At 35.8% G+C, this 20,225-nt stretch overlaps 1 protein-coding gene across 1 annotated transcript in view; it reads left to right on the top strand.

Annotated features, from left to right (window-relative positions):
• mid (midline) overlaps positions 1-19,915 on the top strand; it is a 29,254-nt gene extending 9,339 nt beyond the window's left edge. The window contains exons 2-4 of the mRNA XM_017620411.1: positions 7,670-8,102; positions 15,119-15,404; positions 18,273-19,915. Of these exons, the coding sequence (XP_017475900.1) occupies positions 7,670-8,102; positions 15,119-15,404; positions 18,273-19,103 (1,550 nt within the window). The 3' untranslated portion in view covers positions 19,104-19,915. The remainder of the gene's footprint in view (positions 1-7,669; positions 8,103-15,118; positions 15,405-18,272) is intronic.
• The last annotated feature ends 310 nt before the right edge of the window (positions 19,916-20,225 follow it).

Raw genomic sequence — 20,225 nt, 5'->3', positions numbered from 1 at the left:
TCGGTATCGTTCCTTTTCAGGTCAAGATAACGGTTACGGTTTCGGTTTCGGTTTTGAAAAACGAAACGGTTTTAAACGGTTACGGTTTCGGTTTGGGTTTCGGTTTCATTCCTTGTACTAAACACAAACGCTCATATGCATGTGTAACGGCATGCATTGGCAGGTAGATATTTAGTAAAACTAGAAGAGATATCTTGCAAATCAGCGGGTAATATGTTTAGCTACTGCTGAGTGGATCGAAACTGCAGGCCAACAACCCAACAGGCCGCAGAGACAAGCGGCCCCGATAGCTGAATGCAATGTTGGCTGCTGACCGCCGCCGCGATTTTCTGCCTTGATTTTTTATTTGAATTTCAATGACTTTTTTTGAGTTGTTTTCCTTAATAAAATATTAAAAATTTCTTAAAATATTATTTATTTTTACTTCTCCTCAGTCGCACAGCACAAATTAAAATTTATAATTTAAACGTGCCATAAACAATTGGGTGGGCAAACGCTCATAATTATGCTAATGATTTTTTAGCAAATATGTTGAATTTTATTATTTGAGCTATCAGCGTATTTAAACAGAGAATTTATGTGCTAGGTGTACATAAACCTTCAAGCATGTTGTAGAAAAGCAAAAACTGGAAACAAAATATTGGCTGTTAATATTTCTTTACTTTTTGATTTTGCTTGGAGCGCTTATGTTGTTGCTGTTGCTGTGGCTTTCAAATCGATTTGTTCAATGCAAATATGCATAATATAAAATTATAAATATTTATATGCGCATACATACATATGTACATATGTATTTATTTATGTGCATAAAGTGGCTGATTAGCTTATTAATTAATGTTAAAATTTAATTTAAACATACATACATTCGCACATATTGACTCTGGACCATTAGTATTTCATATGCTCATTCAGCATTTTAACACCTCTCGATTAGAAGCTAAAATTATATTCATAATAAATTTTAATTTGTTAATATTTGGGCGCTCGTTTTTTGTGCAAAGCGAAAGCAGCGAATCTTGACGTCATTTCTTTGGTTTTTTCTTGAAAAATTATGTGCAGATTGTAAATTATTCTATTAAATGCGGCTAATTAAATGCGATTTGCTATAACATGCGAGAAAGTAAATGCGAAAAAAGTATATTTAGATAAATAGCAATAAAAAAGGCGACACTCCCAATAAATGACTGATTAATCTGTTTGGAAGAAAATTAAAGTCATGCAATTAGTTTCACACAACTTCTTTTATTTACATCTCCTTTTCCTTTACAGCAATGGAAACATTTTTGTTTACCAAACCAGCTACCACATAAAAGGGTTTGAAACCTGACAAATGAAATTTCGTATTTTAAGCGTTACTTTGAGTCTAAAAACAGTTTTTTTACGCCATCTTTAAATAAAAAAAGCTTCATATAGAATTTTATCGGCCCATATTCTCCCAACTGGCATGTATTGATTTAAAATTTTTTCCCTTTAATCACAGCGAACTGATTTTCAATTTCTGCTCTGCTCTAATTTATCATGTTATCTGAACGTACATACATATTTATGTACAGTTAACTTAATATAGAAAAGCCCCATCTCACACTGTCGCTGAAATGCAAAAAAGCTGTAACTAAAATTTGTAGTTGTATACAATGACGTGGAGACATATAATTCGATGAAATGAACCATAATCAATCAAAAAGTGAAATCTTGGTTTTTAGCTAGTTAAGCTATCTGTATATAAGCAGCGAGGCGAGATAGGGCAAAAAAAAATATTTCAATGTGACATTCCAATCCGTGAGGCGAACACAAAAATCAAACCAGTTGTTTTAATGAAAATTCTTCCCTTCATCTTCGCACCCTGCCGGAAGAAGCAATCAACACCAAAGTCAATGCGAAAAATCTTTCCGAAATAATGCTAAACTCTATTTGACTCATGCTACAGCTTTCGGTGATAAACATTACGAGGGTTGCTATTTGTATTTCAGGGCTTGAGCACTTCTACTAAACGCACTCAGAATGTTTTGATGTGTGAGCTGTAATAGTGTTTTTTTACAGTGGTTTTAAAAATTTATCTCGGCAAAAAATGGAACTAACACATTTTCTTGTGAATATTTTTCACAATTTACGACGTGGATTAAAAAGACAAGAATGCGTCAACCATCGCTAAACCCCGTAAAAATTGGTATAATAAATTTTCTCGTGGTCGCTATTCGCTCACCGACGAATTCCCAAATCAGATGGCGTTCCATAATACATCGATGCTGCGTGCGAAATGATTGAGCAAGATCTTCATGTCACATACCACGAGATTTATGCCCTTCGTACAAAGAACGATATTTCTCCACCAAAGAAACAAATCTATTATTCACTAATTGATCCGCCGACAGGTAGCGTGCAACTGGTATCGGCGACGAATGAACAAATTGCCGGCGACGCTTGCCTGTGCACTATGGTTTGGCGACTACTATTTGGTGGTCAAAAGTCCAGAAGTAACCAAATTCATTTGAAACTTGCTGCTTGCGAGTTTTCAATTCAAAATGGCGGATCCAATATGGACACCAAAGATTCTATTTTATTTTTGTTTTCATCAAAAACTTTTATTTGAAGAGGTTTTGGAGATCGCTGATTTCGGATCCGGTGTCAGATTTTTCGAATTTAAGTTCAAAATAGTATACCAGATTTTTGCTATATATTTTTCCTAATCATAGGTGCTTCAAATAAAAACTGTTTCTTTTGGATATAAGTATCACGAGCGTTTGTATTTTGGTCATTCCGCTGGAAAGAGGAAAATGACATACATTTAAATATGCCCTAATTATCTCTATTTCTGCAGTAACCTCTTTTTAAATGATTACATTTCATTGATTTGTTGGAAAATACTAAATAAAATCGAGAGAAGTTGTAATTTTTGTCTACGGAAACTTTTATTTCACGCATAATTCATTTACACTAGTCACAACGGGATGTCCCACCAGTCAAAATTATAAATATTTTTTAATATTTCTACGAAGTTTATATAAACATCATTTTTATTGAAAGCGAAAACGTATAATTCATATTTTACGACACAAAAACATCGTTCGTGAAGATTAAGTGCTTTGGCTAAAATTCTTCTTTGAGTGACCACATGGGTAAAATAGGGTTCTATTCAGTGTCCCACCAGTTACAGTCATTCAAATCAAGAATGATAGAATACAAGATTGCGCCGATCAGAGAGGATTTTTGAGAATAACTTTTGTGTGACGTCACACTGGTGCAATTGCGAGAGAAAAATGCCAAAACTTGAGCAAGAATGTAAGAAAAAAAATGTTGCAAGGAAAACGTAAACAAGTTGCACAAGTGTGACGTCATGCAAATAACGATGCTGTCAAATTCGATAAGAGGAAATAGCGGTCCGAGATCGGCGCAACCTTTGTATTCTCTCAATCGTGCATTCAAATGATAGTTACATAAAACTTAGAAATCGTTTGGTATTTTTGTTAAAGTATTTTTTATTCTATAGTTATCGTTCTATGTTAAAAAATATCATTCGCTGTTTTATAAGCTCTGACCACATAGTCATAATTCACAATTGATCATATTCTGGAGTAAAATGTCCCACCAGTCACAATGGAATAGCCCATTTGTATTTTATTTGTAAAAATTTGTATTTAAGTATTTATTTGAAAAAACAAAAACACTAGCACCACAAGTATACTTTCATTTTATATTACTCATAGCTAGGCTAAGTATAAAGCTAAAAAAATTAAGTAACGTGCAAGTTTAAACAAAAAATGCAATTCACATATGTACTTGCATATCATTCATGCCCTTTCTTTTATGTAGGTGTTATATTCTTCGGAGAGCACCCCTTTAATATTATTTTGCAGCAAAAAGTTTAAAACGGCGTTTTTTGCATCTCAGCTGACTGCTCCTTTTGAAATATTGAAAAGCCCTGCAAAACACACGTAGGAGTTTTCTAAGAAAACAAAAAACACAAGAAAGTGCAACATTATTCTCAGCCTAAAAACTCTAAATTGAATATTTATTTTGCCCAAAAAGCATGAAGACCACCAAATGAAACCAATTTTTTATGGTTCTACTTAAACTGGAATATTATTATTTAAATTAGAGTCCATTTTCAAAATTCATTTTATTTTATTTAGCATGCTATATGTTAGTTTTCTTTTTAGTTGATCACACAAATATTACCTTCATTAATCATTTCCATTCTCTTTTTTGATGTGCCTTTACCACTCGAAGACTTATTCCAATTCGAACTACAAGAATGCTGACTCCGAAAGGAAGAAATATGTAAACTTTTTCTAGAAAAGGCAAATTTAACAGCTGATATCTCAACGGGTATGATTTGCGTAGTCTTGTGTACGAAGGGTTTAGGTATTCTCGGGCATTAGTATGACGATCATCAATAAGATTTTGCATGATCACCTTGTGGTAAAAAAGGTGTGTTCGCGTTGTATCCCATACAATTTAGAAAACGCTCTAAAAGAGGCTCGTGTGTATTGCTTCGAAAAATGGATCCAACGGATCCAAAAGTGTATTGATCATCATGGACCATTTTTAAAAACAATAAAAACGTTTTCAGCCATTAACAATCCATAATAAAATGGCTATAGAAAGCTTCTCCGTCAAATTTGCAATGATGGACTCAGAAACTTTTCCTTTATCACTGACAATCTTATTTCAAAAGGGTTCAAAAGACAGCATGTATAAAAAAAGCATCAAGAGCAAATAATCTTCGAATTCCTTCTAAAAAAAGCAGGAAGCTAGGAAGAAGTTTTTCGGTGCTCATCGCTGGATCGGTAAATCAATTTGAGAAATAGTATGTTTTGAGAGACTTATGTAATTTTTGATTTTTTAACTACTTTATCACAAAAATACTCCAATCTACATGCCTCTTGAATAGCTAATGTGCGGACGGAGGGATCTCGGCAAGCATAGTCGTAGCTAGGGTAGGAACAGAGGGAGCTCGAAATAATCGAACACCCTGAGACGACATGCTTCTCTCACCGGTTGGATAACCCCATTTCATAATCATAATCATAATCATGCACCATTATTCAATTAACTGTCGTCCTTGCAGAATTCGCATGGGCACCGATAAAAGCGCATAAGTGAAGGGACATGAAGAATAACTGCAGCGAAGGCTACGTGTGATTTTTCTAAAATATCGTCCTTTCAAAGGCATTCGACGCCGAAAGACTCAGCATTTGAAGAACCCATGTTAGCTAAAAAGTTGGAAATAACCAGAACTTGCCCTCGCCAAAGTAATCAAAACAATGATCCTTCCCAAAGTATGAAGAGTACTATAAAGTTCCTGCATAAATACCATACAAGAGAAGAATTGAAGACGTGGTATTCCAAAGACATTCTGACAAGTATCAATTTCTGTTTTCTGTTACCCAAGCTCAACATTCACTCAGAAACAAGATATCAACTGCCTCATAGAACGTTCCTGTGAAATTTTGCAAGGAAATGAAGAAAAATACAAATTTTGGGTTGAAAGTGAAACTAGCGCTTTGAAAACAACAATGGAGGCTGCAAATTTTACCTGTATGAAAGCTATTAGTGTTTCGAAAAAGTACTCAGGCATAACATCGAGAAAAAGTCCAAGAAAGAATCAGTAGGCGAGCTTTTGGGAAAACATGCATGGCCAGGATGCTCGTTTTTGTCTGTCGTCTTGAAGAAAAATCCAAGAGATATTTGCACACCTTTGCCTAAATATTTCATTACTTCTTAGTTAGTTTTGGCTCTAACGGTCCTCAACACAAATAAATAAATAACCGAGCTAAAAGCTCATGGAAATGGCTTACTTTTTTCTCAATTAAAAAACTGTTAACAACGCAAATAACAAATCATTGAAATAACTACAAATCAACAACAACGGAAAATTGTGCTCTTTTGAACGTATACCTATTAACTTTTTTTAATCTAATGAACTTCACACCTTATAAAATTAATAAAAAAAAAAACAAATTAATTATAAATAAATTAAAGCATTTAAAAATGAAAAAGTAAAGCAAAGGCAATTGAAAGCTGTAGTTGCCAAGCAAAATGCGCACTATATCAATATAATTGTGATAAACGCATAAAAATCAAGGCATACATATCTATGTATGTACATTAGGGTGGTCCAAAAACAGTAAAGTCGGAATTGTAATGCTCTCACGCCCTAGGATTGTTCTATACCCCTATTGTTTTATTCTGAAATCAAAACATATTTAGAGGTCGCTCAAAGCGCTCAAAGTTTTCAATGTATTTTTTATGGGAAAAATAAAATTTTTCGTAGAAATGGTATAGAATTCTTAAAAATCAATACTTTTCGTTCGGAAAATTCTGGTTCTCTTCAGAAGACTTTCAGTTAAAATAACCAATTGTTTATTTAACCACTTTTAAATACAAAAGATTTTTTATTAGTCGCAACATTGCATTTTTCGGGTTTTGTATGAGCTCTTGGCGGACCTATAAATTATAGTTGCGATGAAAAAATGGTTAAATAAACAATTGGATATTGTTATTGGGAATCTTCTGCAGATAAAAAGAGTTTTCTGGTAGGGAAATAATGATTTTTAAGTATTCTATACCATTTATACGAAAAGTGGTTTTCCCCCATATAAAATACATGGAAAACTTTGGGCGCTTTGAGTGATCTCTAAATATTTTTTGATTTAAAAATAAAAAAAGTAAGGGTATATTTTTTCGGTATAGAACAATCCTAGGGGGTGACAGCATTACAATTCCGACTTTACTTGTTCACATGCATTTTTGATCCACCCTAATGTGCACACACATATTTTCTGCACACATACATATGGCATATACGTACATATGTGCACCAAGCGACCAGATTGCTATTGCCAATGCATATGTATTTGCAGTTGCAACACGCGCATAACAAAACAATAAAAAAAAACAAAAAATGACAACAATAATTATCGTAAAGTTGGCTTGGCTTATTTTGTTTTTGCTGCTGCCACTGCCGCTGTTGCTGCTGTCGCTGTTTTTACTACTATAATTAATGTTATTTCAGCTATGTATGCGGCTATTTGTGATTTTTGTTGTTTTTTTGCCGTTGCCGCTGCATTTAGCACAATTATGAATAATTGAATTTTATATGACAGCAACAAGTGCAGTTGTTGGCTTGAAATGTTGCTACACTTGACAATTTACTAAGTAATTAAAGGCGAGTAATCATTACTTGATGGCGCACGGCTTTTCGCTGCTGTGCCGTAAAATAAAGCAAAATACATACAAGAAAAAGTGTGAAAATTAAACGATTAGGTTAATGTGAAATTTTCAAGCGCAACGGAAATAAATTATCAAGTAATGTGTAATATGGCTGCACAAGTACAAAGACATATACATATATATACAAACACATTCATAAACATTGTTACTGGTGCTAAATAATTACAATTAATTTGCGTTCGCATTATAAAGCAGTAGCAATAAATTTCACTATTTTTTAGCAGCAATTTCGCGAACGCGCGTCAACATGTTGCAGCAACATTGTATACATCTATCACAACTGAACGGAATTTGCTACATATTTTAAATGACAACATACTTATATGTAGTTTTTAGCCTACTTTCTTGACCTAGTTGCCATTTCAGATGCCTCTGTCGTATTCACATCTAATTTTTCTGCTCTTCTCTTCTCTCCCACCTCTCATCCATTGCATAGGTCCCATCTCCGTGGAAGATGAAGTGGATGTTGATGTGGTTGATTGCAGCGATTCAGAAGAACCACCACCGGCCAAGGTGCGCCGCCTACATCACAACAATAGTCACCATCATAGCCACAGCCACAGTCACAGCAATAACAATAACAACAACAACAACAATAGTAATAGTCATAACCACAATAATAGCAGCTCATCGCAGAATCATCTGAATAGCAGTACAACCAGCAGCCAGGGTCGTTCCACACCTCCCCAATCGCCCGGCACCGACACGGAGGAATGTCTCACACCCGAGCCGCCGCAGAAGACGCCGAAAATTGTGGGCTCCTGCAATTGTGATGAACTAAAGCCGGTGCAATGTCATTTGGAGACAAAAGAATTGTGGGATCGCTTTCATGAGCTGGGCACCGAGATGATTATCACCAAAACCGGCAGGTATGTACACAGAGGCAAATAAATATTTGAATACATACATAAGTACGTGTAGTAAAAAAGTAAAAAAAAAATAGTTTATTCCCTATGAAAGTGCATATGTGTGTATGTGAGGCGTAAGCGTAGGGGCAGCTGCGAGTTGGTTGGTTGGTTGCGCCGCGCCGTTGGTTGGTGGCAGGGATGTTTGGTGTTGCAGACGGCCTGTTTGCCATTGACAATGCCACTTACATACATATATGTATATATAAATGTATGTATGTAAGCTAGAGTCCGCTGATCGCTGATGTTGCATGTGTTTTGGCCAAACATGCAAATGTGGCATTAGTGCGGTTTTTATGCCGCGCACGTCAGGTGAAACGTCGGAGCGACGGCGATTGCAGCACTGACAGCAGTTGCAAAGCTGCAAGCATGCGACATTCAGTCTACTTGCCGCACGGCGACGTCATGTAGCGTTCGTGGCAATAAACACTCCACTAGATATATTTTTTTTTTTGTTTTTTTCTTTCTTTTGTTTTTCGATTCGCGGCAATTGCGTCGCACTAATTTTAGAGGGGGGCAAATTAAACTCTTTCTTTCGGTCTATAACATTTATTTGTAATTGTATTTCTTTTTACTTTTGCATTATTTTATAACAAATTACCTCGTAATGTGAGTAGATTAACGGCAGCGGATAACAGACAAAACAAAACAAAACAAAAACAATAAGAAATACGCTTAAAACGTAACGACAGCAAAATTAGAATAAAAAAGTGATATGCGACGGCAGGTTTGCATGTGGCAATACATTTTAATCCTTTTCTCTTTCAAATTAATACACAACCAGCAAATACGAGTAACAACGTTGAGAAAATTACGGCAAGGACACACCGCTGTGTGTTAAATGGCGCGCTAAAAACATATTTCTTGTTAAACACTTTCGCAGTGGGAAGAAAATGTGCCCTGAAGGTGTCTGAGGGTGGGAAAAAATGTCTTCGACAGAGTTAGAAAGCTAAGCAATGTTTATTAGAAAATGTGGAAGAATTTTGTTATAGTTTCTAGTTTTTAGTATTACCAACCTGGTACTAAAATTATCGTCTAGATATTTGAATAGCATGAACTCGGCGAGAACTCGTACTCGAATATCACAGAAAACCTTTTGGTACTTAATAAATTTTTAGTAGAGCCCCCAGTCGATAATGACGGCGTCGATGTTCCACCACTATATGACTATACGAATAGCAATAGCACGCTTGAAAAACAATAAAGCTGCTGGAGCTGACAGCCTGCCAGCTGAGCTATTCAAGCACGGCGGCGAGAAGTTGATAAGGTATATGCAGCAACTGTTATGCAGAATATGGTCAGATGAACGCACACCCGACGACTGGAAATTAAGAGTGCTGTGCCCAGTCCACAAGAAAGGCAACCCCGCCAAACGCACCAACTACCGCGGGATCAGCCCGCGTGCAATTGCTGGCGTACGTCGATGACATCGACATCATCGCTAACAAGATGGATAAGGATACAAAGCGATTGGGTCTGGTGGTCAACGAGGACAAGACGAAGTATCTCCTGCCACCAAACCAATAATCAGCGCATTCGAGTATAGACACCGACATCACTGTTGACAGTTATAATTTCGGTTGCGTTTACTTGTGAACCGCCATTAACACCGATAATTATTACAATAGTTGCAGCATAGAAATTCAACGTAGAATCACTATTGCCAACAAGTGCTACTATGGACTGAGAAGGCAATTAAAGAGTAAAGTCCTCTCTCGTCGTACGAAAACCACACTCTATAAGTGTCTCATCATGCCCGGCAGGTATATGCCGCAGAATCATGGACAATGACAACATCCGATTAGGCAACTCTGGAGTAATCGACAGAAACATTTTTCGGAAGATTTTCAAGGCTTTACGCGTCAGCGACGGCAAATACCACAGACGATTTAACGATGAGCTGAATGAGCTTTACAACGACATAGACATAGTGCGGCGAATTAAAATACAACGGCCCCGCTGGACTCCGCTCTGAAAGTTTTCAGCTCCGAACCCGCTGGTAGTAGCAGAGGAAGAGGGAGGCCCCCACAGCTATAGAGGAGGACTTGGCGTCAAAACCCTTTTAAGACGACAAAATTATGATCCAATCCATGGCTCCTCTCAACTTTTTATTATCTTCTTATTAGATTGCAAATCTAGCTGACATAGTTGAAAGACTTCTGTAAGACAATTGAAAGACAGTGGGAAAGGTAGTTTGTAAGACTTGTTTATTCTGGCACGAAAATCTTACAAAACAAAGCTCCTTCGCCAACTTTCACTAAGAAAAGCTCTTTTGACGGAAAGCACTTGTACATAAGAAGATATGCATTGGCAAAACACCACAGTCTTCTTGAAGTTAAGAGCTTACTAGGGTGGTACAACCTAAGGATATGTAGGTTACTCAGAGACCTTCCTAACGTGAGGCTTAGAATAATTACTGTTTTTTTTTCAATGAATCATTGTATGCTAAGATGCCACAATGTCCGTTAAAAAATACGTAATTGCGCATACTCCTTGAGTGCTAGGCCGTTGCAAGGAGAAGGGAGAGGTGCATAAGATATATATGAACAAGAGAAGAGCACATAAACTCTCTACCCCGGGATCTATTCCGAAATTTATAAAGTCTTTAGAGTTAGATGTAGTGTTCTGATGAGCCGAGGTACAATATACCTACTGTTCGCAGCTATAGACTATTTGTCTATCTACATGTCTAAGTTATGCAAGTGTATGTAGCCCTCTCACGCCCAAAACAGTCAACCGACTTACTTGTTTTTTTTTATATGTATTTAATTATCCGTGGTTGAAATATTTCTATAAGTCGCGCAGTATCTCGACTATATGGAAGCTGGTGGAAATAATAGCGAACCTCCACCGATTTCGCTGAAACTTGACATGTGCTCAAATTTTACTTAGAAATAGGGCATTATGAAATTGGGTAACGATGGAATAATTGCCACGCCCTCCACTCTTGTGTGCAAAAACATTAAATTTAATCCGATTTCGATGAAATTTAGTTTGTACTCTCGCTTTTGTTAGAAAACCCAAAATATAAAATATGGACAGGTTTGGATCACTATAACGTCCTAAAACTCAAAAAAAAAAAAATGTGGGCTCAGCCATTAAATGTGATGGAATTTTGGTTCATGTTTGTTTCCTGCTTTACACTCTCAGAAAACAAAGGTTATACTTTTAAATTACATAGGTGTAAATATTCTTTTTTCTTCAAATGTTTGGCGAGATTTTTCCATTGTTCGTAAAATTCTTCTCGCGAAATTATGCAAAAAGAAGCTAAAAATCAGAAATTAAGAAAATCGAAAATTACATATATTTGTAAAGTGGCGCGAAAAGATCCAATTATATATTCGAAAAGTAAATAAAATTCTCTAAAATATGCGTCTAATTTCACACTTTAAAAAAAAAAGGAAAATACTAAATTTATGTTAAATACCTTCACCAGAATATTCCACAACACTTAAGTAATTGATTACAGATGAAAAAGAAACACTTGCTTTAATGTGTTAAGCGCCAAAGGCAACTAAACTGATTAGTCGATTCCAGTATTTTTTAGAAATGTACCGTTCGTGGAGAGCGAGGGGGGGNGGGGGGGGGGGGGGGGGGGGGGGGGGGGGGGGGGGGGGGGGGGGGGAGTGAGTAAATTATGTGAAATTTTGTATTTATGACTTTACTTTTCCCTCTCTAAGCCCAACCGGTTCTTTTATCAATTGTCACCATGATTTTTTTCTACTTGCCTCCATATAGTCTAAACACTGTGAGTCGCATGCGGATGAAATATTTATATGTATAAATCGTCTTGACTGCCTGATTTGCTTATTGTCTTTTTAGTATTTAGCTGACGTAAATAAACTCTCAGTGCATAATATGCACTGCATATATTAGGGAGAATGACTCGGTTTCTCCAAACCGGTTCCAGACGGTCTTTTTTTAATATTCTTGGTCATCTTTTTGAAATCAGGATTTTTCGAATCCCAAGTAAAACAGATTTTTAAAATAGAATAAACCGCGTTTTCAACTAGTTTATTTATGTATATACAAGAATCTATAAATTTCAAATATTTATTTTATTGAAAATCGAATTTGAATATTTTTATTAATATTGTATCTGACTACTGGATATTTTTTTACTGCGGAAAACTATTATATTTATGTATAAATAAAAGGAGCATCGAACCAAACATTTTCACTTTTCACGTTTTCTAAACTCTGCCTAACTCAGTGAATCGGCTTCATTTTGTGGGATGTTAGATGAGCTGATGTGAGTGGTCATATAAAGAGGTGGGCTAATGTCATCGGGCATCTGGTAGAAATGGGGCTGAACAGTTTAACCAGCTCCCATATCAGAATAGGGTTATGTCCAAGTATTGCGAACCTCACGAGCTCTTTGTCTGCGATAGGTGACGTTGGTCTCCGATGATGGAATTCAGGTGCTGATTGATTCTCGCTGAGTGGCCTATAATATAATGCCTATAATATACTGATAGAAAAACAGAGCTGTTGCTGTAGCGATCTAATCTTGTTACGATCGCTGAACCCTCATTAAGTGAATTTTTTCTTAATTTTTTAGGTTTTACTTGTAACCCAAAATTCTACGAACTTATTTTGACAAATTGATTTCTACATGAAAGCCAATTTTTAGGAGTCATTTTTTAATTTGGTCATGGTTTTTAACTAGTAGTATCTAAGTGTTACTGTAAACAAGATATGTAAAATTAAACCATTCATCCGATTTTTTGTCAATTTGAAAATGGGGAACCGGTATTTTATAACTACCATTTTTCGCATAACTCGAAAACCGGTTTTCGGAATGGGGCGAATAGTCGAACACCATAGTATTTGTATATGTACATATATGAACATCAAAATTTTTTTGAATTCCTCCATTGTGCGCACAATTTTCTAGATAATTCAACACAATTAATTTCTTAAAGAGCAAATTTTTCCAAATTTCTCACTTTTCTACACTTCTAACAAACAAATCAACATTTCGAACAGAAGTAAAAGAAGAAACTTCTAAGAAAATTTCTGTGAAAAAAATTTGCACGTGTGCGGTCCAATTCAGCACATTCGTAATTAAAAAACTGCGGCCATTGATTTCTTGTGCGCTACAATCGAGGATGGCAAAAAGAGTGGCAACAGTTGGTGTAACACCCAAATGTCAGAATATGGAACAATTCGAAACAACGGCTCCTACACGTCTCAAACAATCAATCTTGCTAACAATATCGTATGTAAACTCCTCTATCGACCTGTATCTACTTATGTAGGCTCTTGGCCAGGTTGTAGCAAAAAGCAAAAAAAAAAACAGGGCGTTGCAGTTGTCAACAACAACCACTAGGCATGGCACTTTTTGCGAATTGCATTTTATTTTCAATTGTTAATTGTTTTTTTTTTTTTGTTTTTCACCAGCTCTTCTTCTGCTTCTCCCTCTTCTGGTTTAGTGCATTTTGCAATTTGATTTCTCGAAGACAGCAAATGACGCTAGGGGGTCGTGCGATTTTTATGTGCAAGTAGTTGTGTGCTGACGCTGTCATAAAGTGGAACTCTTTTATGTTGTTGACCACACACGCAACACCACCAACACCACCAACAACAACAACAAAAACCAGTTACAGTGCAGCAATCAAAGCAACGCTGGTTGTATCTCAAAGCAGGAAACAAAAATCCACGCCGCGCTGCTGACTGACTGACTGACTGACTAGCTGTCAAAGTGGTGGTGCGCGCTCGTGGTTTTGCTGCTGCGAATGGTGGTGCTTGTGACAACCACATTTGCGCAGAAATGAAGCCATGAAACGACCACCAACCAGCCCCTTTTTTACAAAACACACACCGCTACGCAACTTGTTTATTGGCAACATGCAGCAAAGCCACAAGCGCGCACAAATACACAAACACACAAACACACACACACACAAAAGCAGTCTGTGCGTTTCCTGCATTTACCTTTAATGATATTGTAAAAATCACACCTAACAATCAGGGCGGTCCCCGTAACGAATTCAGCCATTCAATTCACTACTTCCACCGCTGCACAGCGCTCCACTCCGCTGGACTTTGTTGGTGTAAACAGCAGATACATAGTTGTTGTTTTAACTTAGTTATGTCATCTGGTGCATGGGCAAAAGGCCTATTTTGGCCGTCGACGATTCAGGCATATTGCTGTGTTTGTTGTTGTTGTTGTTGTATTATGTACATATGTACATATATCTTTTTTCTTGACTGCCTTCATTGTATGTATGTATGTACGTCAAAGTGTTTGTATCTGGTATTAGAAGCATTAAAACCGCAGGATACTTGCTAGTTGTCATTGACTTCTTGGCGTGAAGGTAGTAGATAGCAAACAAAAAGGTGAACAAAGAAAGAAAAACAACAACAGAAAAGCAACAAAACGGCTTCGGGAAAAAAATACTACAATTGGGTTTGTTTATAGCAAACAAAGGCGCAACGAATAATGAAAACACAAACAGCGCAAAGCAAAGAAAATATGTAACTGACAGATACAAAGCAAGGTGAAGAATATGGAATGAACAAGGCAGGGCGAATATCTGTATGTACGTACATAGCTACGCGCTGTGAGAAAGGATTTAAGGCATAAATTTAAGGATTTTCGCACACACGCACATACATACCTGCATGTAGCCGCAGATATGTAGATAGCAATAGTGGTCTAGCCACCATTTAGACATTTTACATAGACAACAAGGCAACCTGCGGTGCTGGCAACTTGGGCGAGTTTGCCCACACAGTTCGATTTTATCGCCCGTACAGACATAGGTACATACATACATACATATGTACATGTACTTACATGCTTACACTCATTTCTCAGCAATAAAAATCACAGCACTCTACTGTCATAAAACATAGTCATATATTTTGTTTGTTTGTATGTACATAGGTATGTATGTATGTATATCATATTCCCGCCACTCAACCGATTTTTCATAATTGTACTTATTTTGCTTTATTTTTCCATTTTTTTCTAGGCGCATGTTCCCCACTGTACGCGTCAGCTTCTCCGGTCCATTGCGTCAAATACAACCTGCCGATCGTTATGCTGTGCTACTCGATATCATACCAATGGACTCGAAACGTTATCGCTATGCGTATCATCGTTCAGCTTGGCTAGTCGCCGGTAAGGCTGATCCCGCACCGCCAGCTCGTCTCTATGCGCATCCGGATAGTCCATTCAGCTGTGAAGCGTTGCGCAAACAGGTTATCTCCTTTGAGAAGGTGAAACTAACTAATAATGAAATGGATAAGAATGGACAGGTGAGTGTTGTGGTGGTGAATCACATTATAAATGTATATATATTAATGTAAAGGTATGTAGGCAGCTTATGAAAATGTGTTTGTAAAGAGTAAGTAGTTGTTGGTAAACACAAGCGCAGTTTTTTTTTTTTGTAAGAAAACTAGCATTGACTAAAATCAAGGTAATTGGGTGGAGTAGCGACAACGAAAGAGTTAGTAACTCCGAGACCGGGACTGAGTTTTTTCTTCCACTGCATCGAGTTGGTTTGGAAACATACCTTCTTTGTAAGTAGACGAGAAATGTCAAAGATTTTATAATATACTTTCCTAAGAGAAGGTTTCATTGAAAAACTCTTGCCTGAAAGCGTTTTTTAAAGGTCCTCCTTATCAATCAAAAAGGGAGTAAATTTTTTTTTTTTTAAAATTTGCGTTTTTAAATATGTATTACTTTATTTCTCTCTCACGCCAAAATTCAAAACCAAAATTTAAAGTAGATATACGAGATTTTGTAACTTGTATTTGATTTTTTTTTATTTCAAATTCTGCTTTATATAAATGAAATTTTTATTATTGTACTTTTTAACCTCACATATGTTTTACTATAATTTATTTTAATATATTTTATTATATTTCATTTAATTTTTATTTATTTTGTGTTATTTTATTTTTATTTCTATTTTTTATTTTGTTTTAATTTTATTTTAATCTATAATTTTTCTTCTTATTTATTTTTTTTTACTTTTTATTTTATATTAATTTATTTTACTTTATTCTATTTTATTTTATTTTTTATGGTTTCTCCGTTACCGGTTGACATCAAGTATTGGTTGGTATACAACAAAATACTTAACACTATTGATTATAAAGTAGTATAAGAGAAATATTGTCTACAGATTGGTTACAAACGGATATTGACAATACTACACAGTTGCAAGTTTTTCTTTTTCTTAATGCTAATTTATATTCAGAAATTTACGAACTATCGACGTTGTAGATAATATCACAGATTTTTGTATGGCCCTTCGCTTTTCTACCATGTTGAGTTTTTCCAGGCTAGTGTTCAATGATTTCGGAATAACTGCTGTTGTCGAAATTATAACTGGAATCACCTCTACTTTTTCTAATTTCCACAAATCCTTCATCTCGTATGCCAAGCTCTGGTATTTTCTGTATTTCTCCATATAACAATCTTGAAGATTGTGAGTATTTGGTACGCCTATATCTATGAGAAACTCTTTATTCACTTCTTTTTCGACCACTATTATATCCGGCCTGTTTTATTTTATTTTATTTTATTTTATTTTATTTTATTTTATTTTATTTTATTTTATTTTATTTTATTTTATTTTATTTTATTTTATTTTATTTTATTATTTTTTTTTTATTTTATTGTTTGCTATATTATTTTCGGATTCGGTATTTAATTTCAAATTTATATCTAACTTTGTTTCAATTTTATTTTGTTTTAATTTGATTTTTGAAATTTTTTCATTTTGTTTTAATATCTTTTAATTATATGTAATTTTAACTCTAATTAATTTTTGTTTTCTTTGTTTTCGTTATCATTTCATTTAAACAATTTTTTTACTTTATTTTATTTGTTTTGTTGTTTTTTTTTATTTGGTTTTTTTTTTATCTTAATAATTCATTATAGATGTATTTTATTATTCACATATTTTATAAATTTTTGTAAATTTGATCAAGTTCTTTTATTTAATTTCATTTAATTTTTCTTAATTTTATTTTATCTTGTTTTCACTTACATATTTCATTATATATTATAAACATTCTTTTATTATTTTCGACTTAGTTATTTAATTTCAATTTAAATCTAAATTTATTCTATTATTAATTGATTTTAAAAAATTTTTCATTTCATATTATATTCCTTTAATTTTTACATAATTTTAATTTTGATATTTCTTCATTATTTTTTTTTTAAATTTATTTTCACCTTAAACTTATAATTTAATTTAATTTTAATATTATTTTGTTTCAATTTGCTTTTTCCAATTTTATAGATTTATCTTAGGTTAGTTTAGGTGGCAGTCCGAGATGCCAGGGTCTCACTTAGACATTTAGGAGATTGTCCTTTGCGATTCCACGTTCTAAACGGCACCCAATTTTTAATCGATAAAACGTCTGAAAGCTCCTTGCGGCTATTAAAGGTGTGAGAGCCAAATTATTTCAACTTTAGGCTCGCGTACGCTGGGCACCTAAGGAGATAGCCTTACTGCGTGAACACCGATTGGACATTGACCAGTTAAAACCCCCACCAAGAGTGAGAGTTGTGGCTTCGTAATTTTGTTTGGATTTAAATTTTAAAATTTTATTTTTACTTTTATTTAATTCAATTTCATTTAATTTATTTTATATTGTAGTAAAAATAAGCAATTGGACCAAGACCTATGCACATACATACATACATATTTAGCTATTCGTCTGTATGCACTTAGCGCGTTGAGTTGAACGCCATTTCAGCTTTGTACGCCGTACCCACCAACCCTATTAAATACGCCATCAATTTTGTGATTTTTAAATTTTTTAATTTTATTTTCCAAATTTCCACTCTGCGGGATTTTCGAACTGCAGATACATAAGTGTGTATCAATGTGTTTCATTTAATTTCATCTGCATTCGAGCTTCTCTGCCACAAAAACAGACAACTACACACAAACTTTTATAAAATACATAGCGCGCTTTTGTAGAGTTTTTACTGCGCATGTGCGCTCTCAAGCCATCCCGCTCATAAGAAGGCACACATAAATACATATTTGTATGTAACTACATAATACATAACAGCTAAACAAAAAAATCTCCACTTGACTCGCTCGAACACAAGACTAATAAATATTTTCGTTTTTTCCTCTATACTTCTTCTTCTTCCAGATTGTTTTGAATTCTATGCATCGTTACCAGCCGCGCATCCATTTGGTTCGCCTCAGCCATGGCCAAAGCATACCCACAAATCCCAAAGAACTGCAGGAACTCGACCATAAGACGTACGTTTTTCCCGAGACCGTCTTCACCGCCGTCACCGCATACCAAAATCAGCTAATAACCAAACTGAAAATCGACTCGAATCCCTTCGCCAAAGGTTTTCGCGATTCGTCACGTCTCACCGACTTCGATCGCGATCCCATGGAGGCATTGTTGCTCGAACAGCAACTTCGCTCACCGCTACGCCTCTTCCCTGACCCGCTGATGCAACAATTCGCCGCGCAGCAAGGCGTCGATCCCACCTCGATGGCCATTTTCGAGAAGGCGCGTCAACATCTGCAAATGTTTGGCGGCAATTCGCCGTACGCACAGCTAATGATGCCACAAATGTATGCACAGCAGGCGCCACCACCACCCGGCCTCGGCGCATTCCACATGTTCCAGCAGCAATGGCCACAACTGACGGCCGGATTTTTGGCCAGCGCCAATCAGCAAGCGGCCGCCGCACAAGCTGTCGCTGTTCAGGCGCAAGCCCAAGCACAAGCTCAAGCTCAAGCGCAGGCGGCTGCAGCAGCAGCAGCAGCAGCAGCGGCGGCGGCAGCCAATCGTACACCACCACCTCCACCAACAGCATCGACGCCATCGTCAACGTCGTCGGGCGGTTCGCCGTCGCCCGATATGCGACCTCGGCAATTTCAACGTTTCAGCCCCTACCAAGTGCCGCAGCAGCAGCAACAGACGTTGACGGCGCCACCGCAGACGCGTAGCCCACACAATTAAGCGGAGGTGGTAGTGGTGATTGTATTGTTGTTGTGGTGTTGATGTTAGAGCCAAAAACAGTATTAAACGGAAAATGAAGGTTCAAGCAGAGGGTTTTTGTAAACTAATTGTAGAAGAGAATTAAATTATTCTGTATCTAGTAATTTATAATCAAATTTGTTTAAGTAGTTAATTAGAATTGAGAAATTTAATTTTTGTTGCTTTTTGCGCGTGAACGGCGGGGAATGTGTTGCTAAAGCGCCAACCTTTCGCTGAAAATTTGTGAGAAATTTCATGCATTGGCGCATTAGAATCCACCTTCTCCGTTGAGCTTTTGTAAATTCTGTTTTCAAATCATATCAAATTCGTGCAAATATTTGCTGAAAAGTATCAGCAAGACAATTATGGCTGGCACACCACCGTACAGTGGGACGTGATACCTTGTAAATTTGAGTTGTATTCCTTTTTATTTGCTAAGCTTTTGTAAATTTACGCAAAATGTGTTGTTTGTTCAAAAACGTATCTCAGTGTGTTTTAGAAATGCGAGCGTTGCCTTGCTCCATGTCGAGGCGCGTTTTGCAAGTTCTACTAGTAATGTATTGAAGCAAGTGCATACATAAAAAATTTTAAAATTGCTTTAGAACTGCTAAACGGTATTGTAACTACTAAAAATGTAATTGTATTAAAAAAGAAAAAAATTAAGTAAATTGAAAGTAGCTGCTTATTGGAAAAAAATTAAGAAAATCTAAATATTTATGTATAAAACAAGCTTGTAAGTAACTTAAAACCTAAAATCCATACACATTAAAGCTAATTATTGCGTATTGAGAAAATATTACGTGTGAATGAAAATATTCCAAAAGGAAACACAAAAAATTATTAAATAAAAAAATAATAAAAATTCATTAAATAAAATTTTCGATGTTTTACTTTCTTGAGAAAAATTTAGAGGGAGTGTTTTTTGACCACTGTGATGTCTTTGACGTCGTTTGAAGTATTTAAATATAATTGTCGATATATTTTGTAATTTTTGTTGTTATTATGGAACCATCGTCGCTATTGATAATGAGATATTAGACAAAAAAAGTGCATATTACTACCGAAACCGATGACGCACAGTGGGGCCAAAAGTAGTAACCGTAC

This window comes from Rhagoletis zephyria, unplaced genomic scaffold, assembly GCF_001687245.7.
Source record: "Rhagoletis zephyria isolate East Lansing unplaced genomic scaffold, Rhagoletis_zephyria_1.1 Rzeph_scaffold_02147, whole genome shotgun sequence".
In the NCBI taxonomy this organism is placed as follows: Eukaryota; Metazoa; Arthropoda; class Insecta; order Diptera; family Tephritidae; genus Rhagoletis; species Rhagoletis zephyria.
The sequence above is the reverse complement of the archived record's forward strand: the minus strand, read 5'-3'. Positions and strand labels throughout refer to the sequence as shown.